The 22,261-nt window shown below is 46.3% G+C and overlaps 1 protein-coding gene across 6 annotated transcripts in view; it reads left to right on the forward strand.

Moving 5' to 3' along the window:
* LOC122946554 (phosphatidylinositol 3,4,5-trisphosphate 5-phosphatase 2B-like) overlaps nt 1-22,261 on the forward strand; it is a 109,182-nt gene that overhangs the window by 26,740 nt on the left and 60,181 nt on the right. For 5 of the 6 annotated variants that reach the window (XM_044306267.1, XM_044306266.1, XM_044306265.1 and 2 more), the window contains one exon: nt 5,714-5,777. The exons of the other annotated variant lie outside the window; for it this stretch is intronic. In XM_044306267.1, coding sequence (XP_044162202.1) covers nt 5,714-5,777 — 64 coding nt within the window. Of the gene's footprint in view, nt 1-5,713; nt 5,778-22,261 lie in introns of those variants that run through there. 6 annotated transcript variants of the gene reach the window in all.

Genomic DNA, 22,261 nt, shown 5'->3' on the forward strand with positions numbered 1-22,261 from the left:
AACAAAGTGTTTGTAACAGTACGCTATCTTAGCCTTAACAGCATTCTTTTTCCTTATTAAAGTGTGCAAAAAGCTTGACGTGTCTATAGTTAATAGGGTTCTATCCACAATGCTACAAAGTGCCAATCGTTACTGAAAATATCTAAACCAAAGTATTTCTCCTGTACTTTCCTTCTGCGCGATCTCCTCAAGAGAGAGGATCTGACCATCCCCAACTACTTGCGCTATATAGTGAATATTCTTAGACCTCCAGTGCTGCTGGCAATCAAGGTCCCCCAGCACTGAAAGTCTTTGATTTTGCCATAGTGGAGTGCAAACCAATGAGGATTTAATAAGTAGCCAACTCTTGATCAATTTTCAGGCCCTAGTAGCAAGCGTAACAAAGCTTCCAAACTCCTGCCTTAAATTCATTAAGCATCCTGACTCTAATAAAGTAAAGAAATCAAGAAAACCAAAATGGTCCACTAGTTTTTTACATAAGGGGCTAGTCTCCCACTCATGGAAAAAAACATAGCTGAGACTAAATAAAATATCCCCTGAAACTCGGAAGGTTCAAACCCGTTCCAGGGGCATTGAAAAATAATCCAGTTTCAGCCTTACCCGCTTTCTTCCCCATAACAAATCATTGATCATATTCTCTATCAATTTAAAAAACGTATCCTCTAGTTGAACATAGTCCTGGATGTTAGCAGAAACGTTTATCCCCAAGTACACGGAGTCCTTATCTATAGGGAGGTAGGGAGGAGGGTAGTTTTAGACCAATTTACCTCCAGGCCAGAGAACCTAGACTACACTTCTACAATCTCCATAACTTTTGGCAGGGTAGTATTGGTCTGTTGCATAAAAAACTGAATATCGTCTGCATACAAAGAGATCCAATTATGATCTCCCGCGATCCCAAATCCAAGAACCCCCGGGTCTTGTCTGATCTTTATAGCCAAAGGCTCAATATAAATCTTGAATAAGAGTGTCGGGAGAGGACATCCTTGACGGGTGCCTCTCTCCAACATCAGAATCCTAGTCAGGGTCCCGTTGATCCTAAGTTTGGCCTGGGGAGATTTATAAAGCAAACGGACCATGGCTATAAACCTTGGACCAAATCCCATTCTTCCCATCACCCTCCAGAGGGAGCTGTCAAAGGCCTTAGTGGCATCTAATGACAGGATTGAGCGGAGGATTGGATATTAGCAAACAAGCGATGTATATTATAATGGGTGCCACTCCCAGACATGAACCCATTTTGGTCTGGGTGAATTAGTGAAGTAATCACCTTAGAGAGTCTATTAGCCAGGACCTTGGAGAGCAGCTTAATATCAGTATTAAGTAAAGAAATGGGTCTATATGCCCCCATCTCCAAAATCCTTATCTTTTTTTGGAATTAAAACTATCAGTGCCTCATGCATGGAGGTCGGGAGGTCTTCTCCCTGTAACCCCTTTGTGAATACTTCTGAGAGATATGGGAGGACTATATCCCCATATTTCCTGTAAAATTTGTACGGAAGACCATCCAGCCCCAGGGACGAATTACCCGATATTGACCCAAGGGCCAAATGGATCTCCGGGACGGTTATCTCCCCCTCCAGCGAAACCCTGTGACCCTCTGAGAGAACCGGAAAAGGAAGATCATTCAGAAAAGCGTCCACGAGGCTGTCTGGCACAGGAGGAGCCGCCCTATAGACCGCTGCAAAGTATTCCCGGAAAGTCTCAGCTATACCTTCCAAATCTAGTAAGATTCTACCGTCAGGCCCGCGGATACCAGCTATTTCATCCTTCCTATTCTCTTGTTGCTTAACTATCCTAGCTAAGAGCCTGCCTGGTTGTCCTGACTCCGAGAAGTATTTCTGTCCCTTAAAAAATAGACTATGGTGGGCCCTACCCAAGAGAAAGCTTTTAAGGTCCTGGCTGGCTTTCTGCATTTTCTCTCTATTTTGTTCCGTCTTTTGAGAAATAAACTGCTCCGTAGTACCAGCCACTAAGCTGATTAATTCCTTCTCTCTTCTCTCAAATGATCCTCTTAATGCAGAGATATTGCTGATAAACAACCCCCTCATATAGGCCTTCACGGTATCCCATACGCAGCCAATACCAGCTGAGGGGTAGTTAATCTGCCAAAAAGAGGTTATCTGATTTTTAATAACCTGATGGTCATCCATTATAGTCAACCAGTATGGGTTCAGCCTAAATAGCAAGTCTGATTTAACCTGACCTGACCCTACCCGAATTTCTATTGAGAGGGGAGCATGGTCTGAGAGAGTTCTCGTCTTGTTGTCTCTCGTCCTGTTGGTCAGTGCCAGGTCGATCCTGGACATTGACCTCCCTCAATTACTAACACATGAAAAAGCACTCTTTCCCCTCCCCATATAGTCCCACACTTCCACAAAGCCTGTCTCTCGGCAGAAACGTCACAACAGCGTCTCAGTCCCACTAGTTGCGGTGCTAGGATCCGCGGTCAGCCTGTCTCTACTAGGATACATAACATTGTTGAAGTCACCTGTCAGAACCACCCGACAGTCTGGCCACCTTTCCACAAAAGACAACAGGCAATTAAGGGGGTGCAGGGATAATGGGGGAGGTATATAAAAAAAGGCAAGGATATATGGCTGTTCCCCAAGTCTACCATAAAGAAACAAATAGTTTGACATGACCGATCCCTCATGAAGCCATGCTGATATGGCGTTGTTTATTTTCATTGACATACTCCAAGATAGCATCTCTTAGAAAACCTGTTGTTTACCGACAACAGATGTTACCGGCCTAAAGATTCCGGGCTCTGTTTTTGGACCCTTTTTGAATATTGGCACCACATTTGGTATGTGTCAATCCTGTGGAATACTTCCTGTCACTATAGAGTCCTTAAATATCAGAAATAAGGGTCCGGCTATGACATTACTTAATTCCCTTAGGATACGGAGGTGCATGCCATCCGTTCCTGGCGATTTGCCTATTTTAATCTTTTTAAGATGCCACTGTACTTTTTCCTGGGTCAGACAGGACACTTTTAATGGGGAATTTACTTTTTCTTTCTGCATTTATTTTTCTCAGTGAATACAGTGGATAAAAAAATATTTTATAGCTTTGCTTTCTCCTCATCACTCTCTGCAACTCCCCCCTCATTGCTCTGTAAAGGGCCGACACCTTCAGATTTATACTTTTTGCCATTTATATAATTGAAGAACATTTTAGGGTTAGTTTTACTCTTATTGGCAATTAATCTCTCGGTCTCTGGTTTGGCTGCTTTTATTTGTTTTTTACATATTCATTTTTTTGTCCTTTTCAGTGCTTCCTCACTACCCACCTGTTTTAGTGATTTAAATGCTTTCTTTTTGTCATTTATCACTTTCTTTACAGTTCTATTTATCCACATCGGTTTCTTCTTGTTACTTAACCTTTTATTCCCATAGGGTATGTACTTCTTACAATTAGATTTTAGGATGCTTTTAAAAATATCCCATTTTGTGGCTGTAAACCATCAAACAAATCACCAGCTGCACAAAATGCTTCCTTATTGTATTCTCTATTGGTGAAGGGCTTTCCATGCTTAGCAATGCACTGAGCTATCTTGTAACTTGCAAGTGTTGCATAGAGTTTACTATGACGTAAATTCTGGGGAACACTTGTCGGTTTAACACTTGATTTAATTAAGCAAATAGTTATGAGCCTCCTATTGGATAATTACTGCATGGGCGATTATCTTTCAGTTGGCAATAAGTTTTAACCCCAACTGGTGCAATGAGTTGCTTCTCATTTCCTAAACAACCATGTCGAAAGACACATCTCGTCGTTGTGGAAAAGATATTGGTATGTTTGAGAAGGGTCAAATCATTGGCATGCATCAAGCAGAGAAAACATCTAAGGAGATAGTAAAACTACTAATATTGGGTTAAGAACTGTCCAACGCATTATTAAAAACTGGAAGGATAGTGGGAACCCATCGTATTTGAGGAAGAAATGTGGCAGGGAAAAAATCCTGAATGATCTTGATTGGCGATCACTTAAACGTTTGGTGAAATCAAATCGAAGAAAAACAACAGTAGAACTCAGGGCTATGTTTAATAGTGAGAGTAAGAGCATTTCCACACGCACAATGCGAAGGGAACTCAAGGGATTGGGACTGAACAGTTGTGTAGCTGTAAGAAAAACACTAATCAGTGAGGCAAACCAGAAAAAAAAGGCTTCAATTTGCTAGGGAGCATATAGATTGGACTCTGGAGCAATGGAAGAAGGTGATGTGGTCTGATGAGTCCAGATTTACCCTGTTCCAGAGTGATGGGCGCATCAGGGTAAGAAGAGAGGCAGATGAAGTGATGCACCCATCGTGGCTAGTGCCTACTGTACAAGCCTGTGGGGGCAGTGCTGTGATCTGCGGTCGCCACAGTTGGTCAGGTTTAGGTTCAGCATCAGTATGTGCTCGAAGAATGAGGTCAGCTGACTACCTGAACATACTGAATGACCAGGTTATTCCAATAATGGATTTTTTCTTCCCTGATGGCATGGGCATATTCTAATATGACAATGCCAGACTCATCAGGCTCAAATTGTGAAAGAGTGGTTCAGGGAGCATGAGACATCATTTTCACACATGGATTGGCCACCACATAGTCCAGACCTTAAACCCATTGAGAATCTTTGAGATGTGCTGGAGAAGGCTTTGCGCAGCAGTCAGACTCTACAATCATCAATGCAAGATCTTGGTGAAAAATTAATGCAACACTGGATGGAAATAAATCTTGTGACATTGCAGAAGCTTATCGAAACGATGCCACAGTGAATGCGTGGCGTATCCAAAGCTAAAGGCTTTTTTTTGGTGGCGACTTTTTTTTGGGACAGGCAGTGTATGTTTCCTCACTTGCAGAGATTTATACTCCTTTTTCATTATACTGCTTATCAGATGGCTTGTACAACTATGTTATGTTGTCATTATGTAAAAATCTTTCAATAAAACCTATGCTTAAAAAAATACCTATATACCTATAAAAAAAAATGTATAGCCGTGGAATGTGAGAAGTAGAGATGAGTGAAGTTATGGAAAATTCAATTTGGCTCCTTCGGTAAATTTCACAAAGAAATTAGCTTTGTGACGAATTGCTTTAATCAGGGTAAAAAAATTAATCACCATATCCATTTAATCGTGTGAAGGCTGTCACAGACATTTTATTGAAGATATCATGCAAGATTTTGCTCGGTATCTTCAATCAAGATGTCCGCGATGGCCTCTTTGCGTGCCAATTGATGAGGTAAGTATGTATTTTTTTTTGTTTTTACTGCCATTTCAGGGAAAATTTATTGGTTACCACAAATAAATTCGGCTTCACGGTGAATCAAATTTTTCATTAAATATAGATCAAAGTGAGGAGACTTAAAAAAGGTCTTGTTGAAAAAAGGGACATGACATTACAAAAAAGCCAAATATATTGTGCAAATGTGACTATTAATATATAACTCTTGTATGTGGTGTGACTACGTAGCAGTAAGGGGTGGCCAAACAAAATCTGAGATCTCAGGAAAATTCGACAAATTCATAACACACTAAATGAAGACATATTGTTTCAAATCATGTGTTATCTGAACTGTACTTTTATACCAGAAAAACAGCTCATGCAAACATTTGCTTTTTACATTGTAATTGATGTTACTTTAGCATTTTGTCAAATTTACATCATTATTGCATTAGGTTACAAAAGAAAAACCCATTTTTTTTACTGTTTACCCAAAGGAACCTTCATCAAGTGCACACATATCGAGTTTTACCGGATGAGAATGGATTACTCTCAGTTCAGGTGTGTGTACAGAAAAGAAACCATGTAAATATGCAAAAGAAATAATGTTAATATGCAATATAATGGGGTAATCTGTTGAACTATTAACACCAACTGCAACGGTTTGGAGTTTAGTAGGAATCTCATAAACTCCCATGGTCCAACTAATCATAAATTAGATTTGCCAGATGATTTGATCCAAGACCTAGGTACCAAATAGCTGTACTGTATATCTTTCTCATAGCCTGCATGGATAGCCAGTAGTGTTGATTGAGCATCAAAGTGCTCGGGTGCTCGAGTAGAACACCTCGGAATGCCGAGCACCCGAACACAATGGAGGTCAATGGGAGAACCCGAGCATTAAACCAGGCACCTCCTGCTCTGAAGAGGGGAGGGTGTCTGGTTCATATGAAAAGGTCAGAAATTGATGAAAACACCACTGAAATGGTTTAGGAACAGCATGGCGAGGATCTGGATGCATCTTGGACTCCCATGTCGCTGCTGGGAACGATCTTGTCCGAGTAGTGCACCACTTTTAAAGACTGACAATAATATGCACAAAACCAAAGATAAAATCGATTTTAGAGGAAAAATTGTTAGGAGACTTTTTTTCTTGTATATTTACTTGTATATAAAGTGCAAGTGCTGCCAAAAATTACAAGGAAGAGGCACTCCGATACAATCTGTATATCACATAATGGAGGGCCCTATTCACATTGTGGTACAATTGTTCAGGTAGTGGGACTCCTACACTCATAAACCCTATGCACTAAGTGAAAGGGCTGCCAAAAATTACAAGGAACTGGCACTCCAATACACCCTTTATTACACATAAAGGAGGGCATCATATACACCCTTGAAAAATTATGATTGATGGCCTGTTGGAGACCCTCAAAAATATTTGGAGCAAGGGTCTGCTGGTGACCCTTTAAAACATTAGGGGCGAGGGCCTGCTGCTGATCTGACCATCTAAAACACGGGTGTCAAACACAAGGCCCGCGGGCCGAATCCGGCCCGCCAGACCTCGTCATGTGGCCCGCGTAGCTGCTGCCGGCCGCCAGCCTTCACCTTTTATTATCACTTCCTGCAGGAGGCCCTTGCAGGAAGTGATAATAAATCGCATAAGGAGCGCTGTGTATTACCGGTACTTACAACTACAAGCGCTCGCCGAGAGGAGGGAGGAGGCAGGCTGGGAGGACAGGCGCTGGCAGTGTGAGTCATACGTCACGCGCCTGCGCCGCCCACTTTATGAATGAAGCAGGCGGCGTGGGCGCATGACGTATGACTCACGCTGCCAGCGCCTGTCCTCCCGACCTGCCTCCTCCCTCCTCTCTGCCTACCGAGCGGCGAGTGCTTGTAGTTGTAAGTACCGTAATACACAGCGCTGATTATGCAATTACATACAATTAACTATTAGACATAGGATTATACAGTGAGCGGGGCCCGTCACTGCACGGGACCCGCTGTCATTATAAAAGCAGATGCCGGCCCCCAGCCCGTGTATTGAGGGTCATTCACTACAGGGACACTTATGGAGGGGATCTGTGGATGACACATAGCATAAGATGCTATATATGTGTCATCCACAGATCCCCCCCATAACTGTCATACACAGATCCCCCATAAGAGCCGCTCACAGATCCCCCATAAGTGTCACCCACAGATCCCCCATAAGTGTCACCCACAGATCCCCCATAAGTGTCACCCACAGATCCCCCATAAGTGTCACCCACAGATCCCCCATAAGTGTCACCCACAGATCCCCCATAAGTGTCACCCACAGATCCCCGATAACAGTGTGTCACCCACAGATCCCCCATAACAGAGCGTCACCCACAGATCCCCCATAAGTGTCACCCACAGATCCCCCATAACAGTGCCATCCACAGATCCCCCATAACAGTGCCACCCACAGACCACAATTAGTTCAAAACCCACCAAAAGCAAACCTTTTGGTTCAAAAAATTTTTTTCTTATTTTCCTCCTCAAAAACCTAGGTGCGTCTTATGGGCCGGTGCGTCTTATAGGGCAAAAAATATGGTAACCCTTACAGTTCTGGAATGTGTTGGATAACACTGACAGCATTATGTCAGTGTTATCCAACACATTCCAGAACTGTAAGGGTTACATAGCATCATAAATCAGTATAATGCTATGTGACCCCAGTCAGCGCTTGCAGGTCAAGCTTTCAGAGCTAGTTATTACTTACATTATTACAAAAAACAGTAATAATTGAATGCAGTGACAATAATTTATGATAATAAAGAGTGGACACATAGTCCTACAGATACAACCGGCCCTTTGAAGGTGACCAAACTGCTGATGCGGCCCCCGATAAATTTGAGTTTGACACCCCTGATCTAAAACATTAGGGAGGAGGGTCTGCTGCTGAGCTGACCATCCAAAAAATTAGGGGTAAGGGTCTGCTGCTGATCTGACTTTCTAAAACATTAGGGGCGAGTGCCTGCTGCTGATCTGACCATCTAAAACATTAGGGGTGAGGGCCTGCTGCTGAGCTGACCATATGGGTGAGGGCCTGCTGCTGAGCTGACCATCGAAAAAATTATGGTTGAGTGCCTGCTGCTGAGCTCACCCTCTAAAACATTAGGAGCAAGGACAGCCTAATAAGAATGTTGATATTTGGAGCAATTTATCCACAAGGACCTTCTGGTATTGCACCATTTTGCTAGTCCTCCACCACCCACAGGAATGAGAGATGAGAAGTTCTCTTTAGCGGGGATTGAGAAGGGTGAACAATCAGTAATCAGTGTTGGCCAAAATGCGTACAACACGAGGGTCACGGGAAAGGCAGCATAACATAAAGTCAGCCATGTGTGCCAACACACAAGACTTCGCTGGAGGATGACTCTCAATCTCCTCACCCTCTTCCTCCTCTTCTGCCCATCCACGCTGAAAAGATGGAATAAACTTGCTATGGGTACTACCTTCTGTAGCAGAGGCAACCGTATCCTGCGTCTCCTCCTCATTATCATCATTCAATTCGCGCTGAGAAGACAAAATGAGGGTGGTCTGGCTATCTCCCTGTGTACTGTCTTCCCCCATTTCCACCTCTTCCACATGCAAAGCATCCGCCTTCATTGTAAGCAGCAAGCGTTTCAGTAGACACAGAAGTGGGATGGTTACCCTGATAATAGTGGCATCGCCACTCACCATCTGTGTTGATTCCTCAAAGTTGCGTAAAACCTCACAGAAGAGCGAAAGCTGACTGGAAAGGCGACGACTATGTTGCAGCTGGTATTCCACTACTGCCCTCTGCTGCTCACAAAGCCTGGCCAACATGTGGAACACGAAGTTCCAGCGCGGGCTCACTGTCATGGTCTTACCTTCTTGCTGTTCTCCTTCGTTTGACATGTGCTGGCGGCCATCTTGGTTTCTGGGTTTCTTGTAGCCTCCCACCCTGCGGCTTCTCCTTCCCACTGGGAGGAGCTGGATGCCTAGCTCATATATATAGGAGGTCTGTGGCTTCAGTTCCTTGCTTGGTCCTCCTGTGTTCACATGCTTCTAAGACTGCTGCTGCTTCTGGTTCCTGATCCTGGCCTCGTCTGACTACCCCGCTGGTTCCTGATCCTGGCTTCGTCTGACTACCCTTCTGGTTCCTGACCTCTGGCTACGCAAGACCCTGCTTCGGTTTAGCCATCCGTTTGGACTTTTACTTACAGCTTGATTTTCAATAAAGCCTTCTTATTCCCACTTATCTCTTGTTGTACGTCTGGTTCATGGTTCCATGACATTAGGACCAAGCCATGAATTCTGACGGTACAGGGCCATCCTCGCTACCTACGCTGATTGCCAGACTTGATCAGCAGGATCACCTGTTGGGTCGGTTCGCTGTGGCGTTGCAAACCCTGCTTGAACGCACGGCTCATTTCGCTTCCGTTGCCGATGGGTCGGTTGTCGCGCCTGGGCCCGCTCCTACTGCCGCTCCGGTTGTTGCGCCAGAGTCTACCCCGACACCTGTTGCTGCGCCTGCGGTGTCTCGGGGTATGACCGGTTCTGCCCCCCTTCCACAGCGCTTTGGGGGAGAGCCAACTCAGTGCCGAGGTTTCCTTAACCAGGTGGGCATTTATTTTGAGTTGCTGCCACATGCCTTTCCTACTGAGAGATCAAAGGTGGGCTTCTTGATCTCGCTGCTCTCGGACAAGGCCTTGGCCTGGGCCAGCCCTTTATGGGAGAACAACAATCCGGTGGTTGCCGAGTTTTCCGGTTTTGTTGCTTCTCTTCGGAAGGTATTCGATGTGCCGGCTCGTGCTGCCTCTGCTGCGAAGCTCCTTATGTCCATCAGACAGGGTTCACGATCCGTAGCTGAATACGCCATTGAGTTTCGTACCCTGGCAGCAGAGGTGGGCTGGAATAATGAGGCTCTGGTCGCTGCTTTCTCTCATGGTCTCTCGGATGCCTTGAAGGATGAGGTTGCAGCTAAGGACCTACCAGTGGAGCTCGAGTCTCTTATTTCTTTCCTGATTTTGATTGACACCAGACTCAGGGAGAGACCTTCCTTTAAGGAGAGCCTGCGGAGGTCTTCTAACAGATTGGCGCTACGTTTGCTGTCCCACCCGTGCCTCCCTCTCCTCCCACGCCTCCTGGGGATGACTTGTCTGGGGGTGAACCCATGCAGCTGGGGTTTGCTCGCCTGTCCGAGGGGGAGAGGGTACTCCGGAGACGCGAGGGCCGATGCATGTACTGTGGTCTCGGTGGGCATTTTCGGTTGGCATGTCCGAACCGTCCGGGAAACGCTCGCACCTGAGATCCTGTCGGGGGCAGATCTTGGGTGGAGTCTCCTCGTCCCCGGTTTCCCGTGATGACAAACCACTGATCACTGTTGTCCTCTCCTGGGTCGGGGGCTTGGTGACGACCCAGGCGTTGGTGGACTCTGGTGCTGGTGGTTTGTTCATTGATAGTGTGTTCGCTGCCGCCAATTCCATTCCTCTGCAGCCTCGAGGTTCCCCACTGGCTCTTGAGGCGATAGACGGCAGACCCCTTCTGCCGCCACACGTGACTCATGAGACCCTTCCAGTGGGGATAGCCATTGGTGCCGTTCACAGAGAGTCGGTCTGTCTCCAGGTGATTTCGTCTCCACACTACTCGGTGGTCTTGGGGTACCCCTGGCTCCAGAAGCATAATCCGACTTTCGATTGGAGATCGGCCGAGATCCTCTCGTGGTCACCGCAGTGTGGGGCTAGTTGCATCCATGGGCCTGTCAAGTTGCTGTGTACTTCCTCGGACTCTCTGTTGCCTCCTGAATACGAAGAGTACCGGGATGTATTCGATAAGGTGCGCATGGTTGCCCTACCTCCGCACCGCCCATACGATTGTGCCATAGAGTTACAATCTGGTGCCGTTCCTCCTCGTGGCAAAGTCTATCCACTGTCGGTAGCGGAGAATGAGGCCATGGAGGAGTACGTGAGGGAGGCGCTTTCACGCGGACACATTCGCAAATCCTCGTCCCCGGCAGGGGCTGGATTTTTCTTTGTGAAAAAGAAGGGCGGTGAGTTGAGGCCTTGCATCGATTACAGGGGTCTCAATCGCATCACGATCAAGAACGCTTACCCGATACCCTTGATTTCCGAGCTGTTCGATCGCCTCAAAGGGGCCACGGTCTTTACCAAACTCGACCTGAGGGCGGCATATAACCTGGTAAGGATCAAGGCGGGCGATGAGTGGAAGACCGCGTTTAACACCAGGACCGGTCATTATGAATCCTTGGTTATGCCCTTTGGGTTGTGCAATGCCACCGCAGTCTTCCAGGAATTCATCAACGATATTTTCCGTGACCTGTTGCAGCAGTGTGTGGTGGTCTATTTGGATGACATCTTGGTATATTCTGAATCCATGGAGGCCCACATTATGGATGTCAGACGAGTGTTGCAACGGTTACGAGAGAACAGGCTGTTCGGTAAGCTTGAGAAATGCGAATTTCACCGATCCCAGGTAACCTTCTTAGGTTACATCATTTCCGCTGAGGGGTTCTCCATGGATCCTGAGAAGGTTTCGGCTGTCTTACAGTGGCCCCAGCCCAGTGGTCTCCGTGCCCTGCAGCGCTTTTTGGGCTTCGCCAATTATTATCGGAAGTTTATCAGGGACTTTTCTATGCTAGCCAAGCCTCTCATGGATCTGACCAGGAAGGGCAGTAATTTCCTGGTCTGGCCGCTCGAGGCCATCCGAGCTTTTGAGGCTCTAAAGTCCGCCTTTGTGTCGGCTCCGATTCTGTCGCATCCCAACCCTGGGTTGCCCTTTGTCCTCGAGGTGGACGCGTCTGAGACGGGAGTAGGCGCCCTTCTTTCTCAGCGTAGAACACCAGAGGGTCCTCTGCTTCCTTGTGGGTTTTACTCCCGGAAACTGTCTTCCGCGGAGTGCAACTATCAGATTGGTGACAGGGAGTTATTGGCCATCGTGCAGGCCCTTAAAGAATGGAGGCACTTGCTCGAGGGTTCGGTGGTTCCGGTTCTCATCCTGACGGACCACAAGAATCTGACCTACCTTTCTGAGGCCAAGTGATTGACACCACGTCAGGCCAGATGGGCTCTGTTCTTGTCACGTTTTAATTACGTGGTCTCCTACCTACCCGGTTCCAAGAACATCAGAGCGGATGCCTTATCACGGCAGTACTCCGAGCTGTCCAGGGAGGAGTCGATTCCGACTTCGGTCATACCTCCGAATCAGATCCTGGCCGCCATTCGCACCAGTCTGACCTCTCCCCTGGGTGAGCAGATTTTGGCGGCTCAATCTAGTGCTCCCTCTGGGAGACCCAACGGCAGATGTTTTGTGCCTGAGGAGTTGCGCACTCGGTTGTTGCGAACCTACCATAACTCCAAGGCCGCGGGGCATCCTGGAAAGAATCAGCTGTCCTGGGCTGTTTCACGTCTGTTCTGGTGGCCTTCTCTACGTTCCGACATCGCCGCATATGTAGCGGCATGCTCCGTTTGTGCCCAGAGTAAGTCCCCTCGGCACCTTCCGTTGGGCCTTTTGCAACCCATAGCCACCGGGGAGCGCCCATGGTCACACCTGGGGATGGATTTCATTGTGGACCTCCCTGCATCCCGAGGCCATACGGTCATTCTCATGATTGTGGATCGGTTTTCCAAAATGTGCCACTGTGTTCCTCTCAAGAAGTTACCCTCTGCACAAGAGTTGGCCACGATTTTCGCCAGGGAGGTCTTCCGGCTGCACGGTTTGCCCAAGGAGATTGTGTCGGATCGGGGAAGTCAGTTTGTGTCCAGGTTCTGGCGCGCCTTTTGCTCCCAGTTGGGGATTCATCTCTCTTTCTCCTCGGCCTACCACCCTCAGTCCAATGGGGCCGCAGAACGATCCAATCAGGCCTTGGAGCAATTCCTTCGTTGCTATGTCTCCGATCACCAAGACAATTGGGTTGACCTCCTGCCTTGGGCTGAGTTTGCCAGGAACATGGCGGTGAACTCTTCCTCTGGGACGTCTCCCTTCATGGCCAATTATGGGTTCCAACCTGCCGTGTTACCGGAGGTATTCTCTCCCCAGGATATTCCGGCTGTGGAGGATCACCTTTCCGTCCTACGTGCTTCTTGGGTACAGATCCAGAGGTCCCTTGAGGTCTCTGCGCAGCGCCAGAGACTCCAGGCTGATCGCAGACGAGCGCCCGCTCCTTCCTACCAGGTCGGAGACCGTGTATGGTTGTCCACCCGCAACCTCAACCTTCGAGTGCCCACTCCCAAGCTGGCGCCTCGCTTTGTTGGTCCCTTCCGAGTGCTTCGCAGGGTAAACCCGGTAGCCTATGCCCTTGCGCTTCCTCCTGGCATGCGGATCTCCAACGTGTTTCATGTCTCCCTGTTGAAGCCATTGGTGTGTAATCGTTTCACTTCCTCGGTTCCTCGGCCCCGTCCGGTCCAAGTGGGCAATCGTGAGGAATATGAGGTGAGCAATATCCTGGACTCACGCCTGGTCCGCGGTCGGTTGCAGTTTTTGGTCCATTGGCGTGGTTATGGTCCAGAGGAGCGTTCCTGGGTTCCCTCCGCAGATGTCCATGCTCCTGCTTTGCTCCGAGCCTTCCACGCACGCTTCCCTCAGAAACCGTTCCTTACTCCATGGAGGAGGGGCCCTTGAGGGGGAGGTACTGTCATGGTCTTACCTTCTTGCTGTTCTCCTTCGTTTGACATGTGCTGGCGGCCATCTTGGTTTCTGGGTTTCTTGTAGCCTCCCACCCTGCGGCTTCTCCTTCCCACTGGGAGGAGCTGGATGCCTAGCTCATATATATAGGAGGTCTGTGGCTTCAGTTCCTTGCTTGGTCCTCCTGTGTTCACATGCTTCTAAGACTGCTGCTGCTTCTGGTTCCTGATCCTGGCCTCGTCTGACTACCCCGCTGGTTCCTGATCCTGGCTTCGTCTGACTACCCTTCTGGTTCCTGACCTCTGGCTACGCAAGACCCTGCTTCGGTTTAGCCATCCGTTTGGACTTTTGCTTACAGCTTGATTTTCAATAAAGCCTTCTTATTCCCACTTATCTCTTGTTGTACGTCTGGTTCATGGTTCCATGACACTCACGTCGCACAACAGTTGGTGAGCTGGCAATTGCAAGCGCTGCTACAGACCGGCGGCAGCTGTAGATAACTTTCGGAAATGGGCACACATGCGGCTCACTTTCACCAGTAGCTCAGGCAAATTGGGGTAGGGTTTGAGAAACCACTGAACCACTAAGTTTAACATGTGGGCTAGGCATGGTATGTGTGCGAGCTTGCCGAGCTCCAAAGCCGCCACCAAGTTCCGGCCATTATCAGACACAACAATGCCTGGTTGTAGGTTGAGTGGCGAGAGCCACATCCCAGTCTGGTCCCTTATTCCCTGCCACAGCTTTGTAGCGGTTTGTCACCTAAGCAAATAAGTTTCAGCTTGTTGGCCTGTTGCCGCTTCCCCACTGCAGTGCTACAATGCTTCCAGCTACTGACTGATGACTGGTGCTACAAGATGACAATTCAGAGGTGAAAGTGGAGGGGGAGGTGGAGTAGGAGAAGAAGGGGGGGTTGCAGCCACTTATGTAGGTGGTGGCCGAAATCCTGATGGAAGTAAGGCCCCCAATCCTTGACATCAGTAGCACCTGTGCCATCCCAGGGTACGACTCGCTCTCGGCCTCCACAACGTTCACCTAGTGTGCTGATAGAGAAAGTAATGTCCCGGGCAACAAGCACTTGTCCATGTGTCAGTCGTTAAGTGGACCTTCCCAATAACTGCATTGGTCATGGCATGGGTGATGTTACGGGACACATGCTGGTTAAAGGCGGGGACGGCACACCAGGCAAAATAGTGGCAGCTGGGGACTGAGTAACGAGCCTAAATGGCAACATTTCCAGGGCCAGCAATTTGGAAAGGTGCACATTTAGTGCTATGGCCTGTGGGTGGGTGGCTGGGTATTTGCGCTTTCGTTCCAAGGCCTGGGGTATGTAAATCTGTACGCTGCACTGGGACACAGAAGTGGATGTGCTAACTGATGGTGCTTGCCAAGTTACAGGTGCAGGGCGGGAGGCCTCCGGGCCTGCGTCTTGGACAGGGGATTGGCCAGCACGTAACACAGGGAAAGAGGAGGCAGTGGTGTGACCCACAGACACTGATTCTGGACCAAGGTGTTTGGCCCATCTATTAGGGTGCTTTGATGCCATGTGGCGAATCATGCTGGTGGTGGTGAGGTTGCTAGTGTTCACACCTCTGCTCATTCTGGTACAGCACAGGTTGCAAATGATAATTCTTTTATCGTCCGCACTTTCCTCAAAAAAGCGCCAGACTGCGGAACACCTACCCCTTGGCAAGGGAGATTGCCGCAAGGGGGTGCTCCGGGGAACAGTTACGGGCTTGTTTGGTGTGTCCCGCCTTCTCCCTTTTGTCACCCCACTGCCTCTTCCAGCCAGTTGCGGTGCTGCGGATCTCTGTACTCCCTCTGTACTGCTGTCTTCACTCGGCTTGCCACCTTCCCAGGTTGGGTCAGTGATTTCATCGTCCACCACTTCCTCTTCCACTTCCTCACTCTGGTCATCCTCCTGACTCAGTGACCTAACAACAAGAACCTCACTTATTGACAACTGTGTCTCATCCTCATCATCAACCTCTTGAGACACTAATTGCGGTTGACTTATTGGCAACTGTGTCTCATCATCATCATCATCCACCTTGTGAAACACTAATTGCCATTCCCCACCGTCATCTTTTCCTGACTGTGGATGCTCAAGAGTTTGGGAATCAGGGCACAAGATCTCCTCATGTCCCTCTTCAAGCGGCCTTGGCGAGAGGGCCGTATCATATGGCACTGAAATATCTGAGTGTGGGATCACTTGTTTGCCAAGACTCTCCATGGTGGGAGGAAGGAGGATCAGGGTGAGGATTCTGTTAACCAGACTCTTGGCTACTGAGACTGGACTTTGTGGAAGACAGGATGGTGCTTAAACGTTAGGAAGCATTATCTGCTGCAATCCAACCAACCGCCTGGTCGCACTGGTGTGACATCGAGAGTGGTGTCCTGCGTCGCCCTGCAAACTGGGAAAGGAAGCTAGGTATCGTGGATGAGTATGTTTCTTGTGCTCTGGCAGCAGTCACAGTTTCACCGTGCACAGGGCCACAGCCTCTGCTTGCTTCATCAGCAGCACAGCCACTTCGCTGTCCCTTACTGCTAGCCTTCCGCATATTAAATGATATACAGTACAGACCAAAAGTTTGGACACACCTTCTCATTCAAAGAGTTTTCTTTATTTTCATGACTATGAAAATTGTAGATTCACACTGAAGGCATCAAAACTATGAATTAACACATGTGGAATTATATACATAACAAAAAAGTGTGAAACAACTGAAAATATGTCATATTCTAGGTTCTTCAAAGTAGCCACCTTTTGCTTTGATTACTGCTTTACACACTCTTGGCATTCTCTTGATGAGCTTCAAGAGGTAGTCACCTGAAATGGTCTTCCAACAGTCTTGAAGGAGTTCCCAGAGATGCTTAGCACTTGTTGGCCCTTTTTCCTTCACTCTGCGGTCCAGCTCACCCCAAACCATCTCGATTGGGTTCAGGTCTGGTGACTGTGGAGGCCAGGTCATCTGGGGCAGAACCCCATCACTCTCCTTCATTGTCAAATAGCCCTTACACAGCCTGGAGGTGTGTTTGGGGTCATTGTCCTGTTGAAAAATAAATGATGGTTCAACTAAACGCAAACTGGATAGAATAGCATGCCGCTGCAAGATGCTGTGGTAGCCATACTGGTTCAGTATGCCTTCAATTTTGAATAAATCCCCAACAGTGTCACCAGCAAAGCACCCCCACACCATCACACCTCCTCTTCCATGCTTCATGGTGGGAACCAGGCATGTAGAGTCCATCCGTTCACCTTTTCTGCGTCACACAAAGACACGGTGGTTGGAACCAAAGATCTCAAATTTGGACTCATCAAACCAAAGCACAGATTTCCACTGGTCTAATGTCCATTCCTTGTGTTCTTTAGCCCAAACAAGTCTCTTCTGCTTGTTGCCTGTCCTTAGCAGTGGTTTCCTAGCAGATATTGTACCATGAAGGCCTGATTCACACAGTCTCCTCTTAACAGTTTTTCTAGAGATGTGTCTGCTGCTAGAACTCTATGTGGCATTGACATGGTCTCTAATCTGAGCTGCTGTTAACCTGCGATTTCTGAAGCTGGTGACTCGGATGAACTTATCCTCCGCAGCAGAGGTGACTCTTGGTCTTCCTTTCCTGGGGCAGTCCGCATGTGAGCCAGTTTCTTTGTAGCGCTTGATGGTTTATGTGACTGCACTTGGGGACACTTTCAAAGTTTTCCCAATTTTTCGGACTGACTGACCTTCATTTCTTAAAGTTTTTCTTTACTTAGCTGCTTTTTTCTTGCCATAATACAAATTATAACAGTCTATTCAGTAGAACTATCAGCTGTGTATCCACCTGACTTCTCCACAACGCAACTGATGGTACCAACCCCATTTATAAGGCAAGAAATCCCACTTATTAAACCTGACAGGGCACACCTGTGAAGTGAAAACCATTTCAGGTGACTACCTCTTGAAGCTCATCAAGAGAATGCCAAGAGTGTGCAAAGCAGTAATCAAAGCAAAAGGTGGCTACTTTGAAGAACCTAGAATATGACATATTTTCAGTTGTTTCACACTTTTTTGTTATGTATATAATTCCACATGTGTTAATTCATAGTTTTGATGCCTTCAGTGTGAACCTACAATTTTCATAGTCATGAAAAAAAATAAAACTCTTTGAATGAGAAGGTGTGTCCAAACTTTTGGTCTGTACTGTATATGCTTGCAAGTATGTCACACGTACAGTAGCGCAGGTTTTGTAAGTGTATGGGCAAATAAATTACACTGAATGTCACTGATATTTAGGATGGGCAAACGTTATACTGGAGATGTAGCGCAGGTAATGTTGTGGCGGTAATGCAGCGGCCAAACAATTGCATGCAATTTAGCACAGGTTGCACTAAAAATATATATTGCTGCTAGATACAACAATAGTCCTTAAAAGGACTTTTGGGTATCTAACACCAACCCTGCCTAACAAAAAAAATAAAAATTTCTATTGAATCAATTCCCTACACTATCTGTCCCTTCTAAAGCACAGCTCTCCCTGACTAACACTGAGCCGAACCACGTGTCATCGGATGCTTTATAGCACCTGATGACGCGTTCCATCCAGCCAATCACTGTAATGCCAGTAACCAACGTGGCTACGGCATTACAGTGAAGGGCAGTACTTACCTACACGTTTATTGGCTGTGTAGCAGCCAACAAATGTGCGGGGGGGGGGGGGGAGACTCGAGCATCCTGCCCGAGCATACGCGGTATTCGGCCGAACACCGCAATGTGCCGAGCATCGGGATGCTTGAGCTGAACTGGTGTCCGGCCGAGGATGCCCGATCAACACTAATAGCCAGCATTACCAGATATTAAAAATGTAGCCAATGTAAGGTCCTTTAAACAAAATTCATCCAGCTAAATGATTGCAAAGTCTTCCAAAGTCTTTGCCCTCATAATAATGCCACTCAATGCCGCATAACACGTCCAGCCACAAATCAAGAGAAATCATAGAACCTTTAACACTTTGATTTACAGTTCCCTAAGAAAAGGTTAACCACAGAACCTCCATATAAGAGCGGCCACAGGGTATCCAGTGCCACCCACAAAGGCCGTAGACCAATGAACCAATTGGCACTCAAAGAGCCTCTATAATTCTGCATCGCACAGTCCTCCTATGGCAAGTCACAGAATGGGCATTACCAGATACTGAGCCCTCGTTGCTAGCTTCATTGACAGTCACAGTTACCCTATTAATAGCTACAGTGCCTAATTTCCTTTCCCAGAAAGCTTCCCTCTACAAGGGCGAAGTTCCATGTATACGGCTGATTAGACCCCTCGTATGTATAAAAACAACTGCTGCCCTACAGAAGCAATCTAAGTCTGCAGAGACAGGACTGAATACCATATCTCTTAATGTATGCAACATACACAGAAAGTCAATTGCTCCTAGCATAAGGCTCAGTAGTGCACCCAGACTATTACTAAAATAGGGTCTTAAAACCATTATTGCTACCCTTTCTTCTTGGCACAAAGAACTTTCCAAGCATTACCACTGACTGCATTGGTCAATAACTGAAAAAATGTAAAACGGTTGTTCAGGCACGTAGTCCCCCAAACAGGTTAACATCAGAACGTAGATACTTTGTAGCAGTGATTATCATGTTGGTTAGTAACTAAACAGCAACCTAGTCAGGATTATCATACTAAATGGTCCTCAATTGTCAACATTTCTTTAGCATTATAAAAGGCCCCTTAAGAATTCTAGAAAAGAATATCTACCAGAACAACATAATGACTTGTACACCCCCAGATCTCTTTTTTAAGTTATGAAATAAGCATTATTCATCTTTGACATATGGGAATCGGCTGACACATGCGGTTCAGTGGTAAACTTTACTCTAAGAGCTGTAACACCTCTCATTTCTGTGGCTATGAAAGGAAACCAATTTGTGAAAAGCAGCCAGAAAATAATGTCAGGGAGAACGAAAAGAGGGGAGGGTGATTATACCAGAAATACAAAGAGGTGTTTTTATAACTATGAACCGTTTTTGAAATGTTCCTAATATTGTCATAATAACACTATAAGCATTCTAGTGAATTTATATTGATCATTCTCAATCTCTTTGGTAGCAGGTTCATGATAATAATCAATAGTAATAATGAGCAATAAACTCAAAATGGTTATGGCTGACTATCAATGCACAGTTACTTTGGTTGGTTGGTATAAGAAATCAGAGAGTTGGATTTGTTATGAATTTCACAAAAATACGTCTGCCAAATGAATCTGAAGTTAGTGATTAGTTTTCAGATGAGCTGCGCAAAAATGGCACCAGCGCCATTTTACTATGAACATTAGCGGGGGAAAAGAAGGGAGGATGAAGATGAAGGCTCACATGACACTGGGAGGGAGGGGAGAGCGCTTGTCCTGATTGGCTCAGAGGCTGACAAGCAGCCTGATCGGCCAATCAGAGGTCAGGATTCTGGCACGTCCTTTTGCTCAGAAGAAAGAAACGCCATTCTGTGCCCAGCTAGCGATCTGAACGCATATATGGCAGACACAAGCTAGCAATATAGGTGTGATATGGAGACTAAATGGAGAGTTTAGGGAGAGTATAGTTTAATAATTAGGTGGATTTAATGGTTTATAACAAGGAAAGCATAGATAGTGCGGCAGTGAACACATAGAGAACGAGAGGCTGATCACAGAGTTGTGTGTTTTAGTTTCATACAGCTGCTGGCAAGTTCTGCATTTAACTGCAATAACTGCATTAGTATACTCATGTTAGTGAACTTGTATTATTACTTCAAGATACTGAGCAGTTAAAGAAAACACATTTGACTGGAATAACAACATTGGTATGCTCTTGTTAACAAACAAATTTTACTGCAATAACTGCATTAGTATATTCGTGTTAGTGAACTTGTATCATTACTTCAAGATACTGAGCAGTTACAGCAAACAAATTTTACTGCAAAAACTGCATTAGTATACCTGTGTTAGTGAACACATTTTACTGTAATAACTGCATTAGTATACCTGTGTTAGTGAACACATTTTACTGTAATAACTGCATTAGTATACCTGTGTTAGTGAACTTGTTGAATTACTTCAAGATACTGAGCAGTTACAGCAAACAAATTTTACTGCAATAACTGCATTAGTATACCTGTGTTAGTGAACACATTTTACTGTAATAACTGCATTAGTATACCTGTGTTAGTGAACACATTTTACTGTAATAACTGCATTAGTATACCTGTGTTAGTGAACTTGTTGAATTACTTCAAGATACTGAGCAGTTACAGCAAACAAATTTTACTGCAATAACTGCATTAGTATACCTGTGTTAGTGAACACATTTTACTGTAATAACTGCATTAGTATACCTGTGTTAGTGAACACATTTTACTGTAATCACTGCATTAGTATACCTGTGTTAGTGAACTTGTTGAATTACTTCAAGATACCGTGTAGTTACAGCAAACACATTTTACAGCAATAACTCCATTAGTATACCTGTGTTAATGAATGCATTTTACAGCAATAAATGCACTAGTATAACTGCTTTTGAACACATTTTATTACTTCCAGATAGTGGGTCAGTTATACCAAATCCATTTTACTGCAGTAACTGCCTTACAGTACTACCATTGTAAATTGTCAATACCAATGTGCTGTATGTATGTAAAGGGACAGGACATAGAATTGCGCCTCCATCTGTAAATTACAGGAAAAACACTTGCAATTTTCTGCTGTTTAATATTCTGTGTACTAAATCTGTGACTTAGCATTTATCAAGGTCTTATAGTAATAAGTCTGATAAATGGAAGAGTGGAACATGAAAAACCCATGCCTCATCCGAGAGTCAGAATGTGGCTATTAGTGCAAAAAGCAGTTGCAGCACCAGCCAGCCGGCCAAGTTCTACCTGGCTTTTAATAGATGCCACATTATTATTATTGAGGACAAAGTGGATGACACTGTGGACTGAATGGCTCAGTCCTCTTCTCAGTCACAGCAGGATGAGGTCATGCCTTGGGGCCAGGGGGCACATCATTCCTCCTGCTTATCCTACTTGCGGTCCCAGAAAAGTTGCATCATCTCTGTCTTCACTGCCCCCTCCTGGTGAGGTGTATTTTATTCCTAGGAATAGGCATGAAAACCCCATCTGCTATGGAAGACACTCAGCAGAGTTTCCCTGCTGATGACTTGTGTGTGAACAGGCAGCGTCTGAACTGCCATGAGGAGGAGGGAGACCACATGCATAGATGTGTTGGTGGTAGAGGTAGTAGTAGTGGCAAAGTGGTGGTGGTGATGGTAGGGGCAGTGGTAACTGACGACAGTGGCACGAGGGGCAAATACAAAGCAGGGAATTGGAAAGGGGGGCAGGGAGTGTGGGGGAGGGTGAGGACTGTGGCGATGATTCTGTGTTGGATAAGACATGGGA

Source organism: Bufo gargarizans, chromosome 9, assembly GCF_014858855.1.
Source record: "Bufo gargarizans isolate SCDJY-AF-19 chromosome 9, ASM1485885v1, whole genome shotgun sequence".
Classification (NCBI taxonomy): domain Eukaryota; kingdom Metazoa; phylum Chordata; class Amphibia; order Anura; family Bufonidae; genus Bufo; species Bufo gargarizans.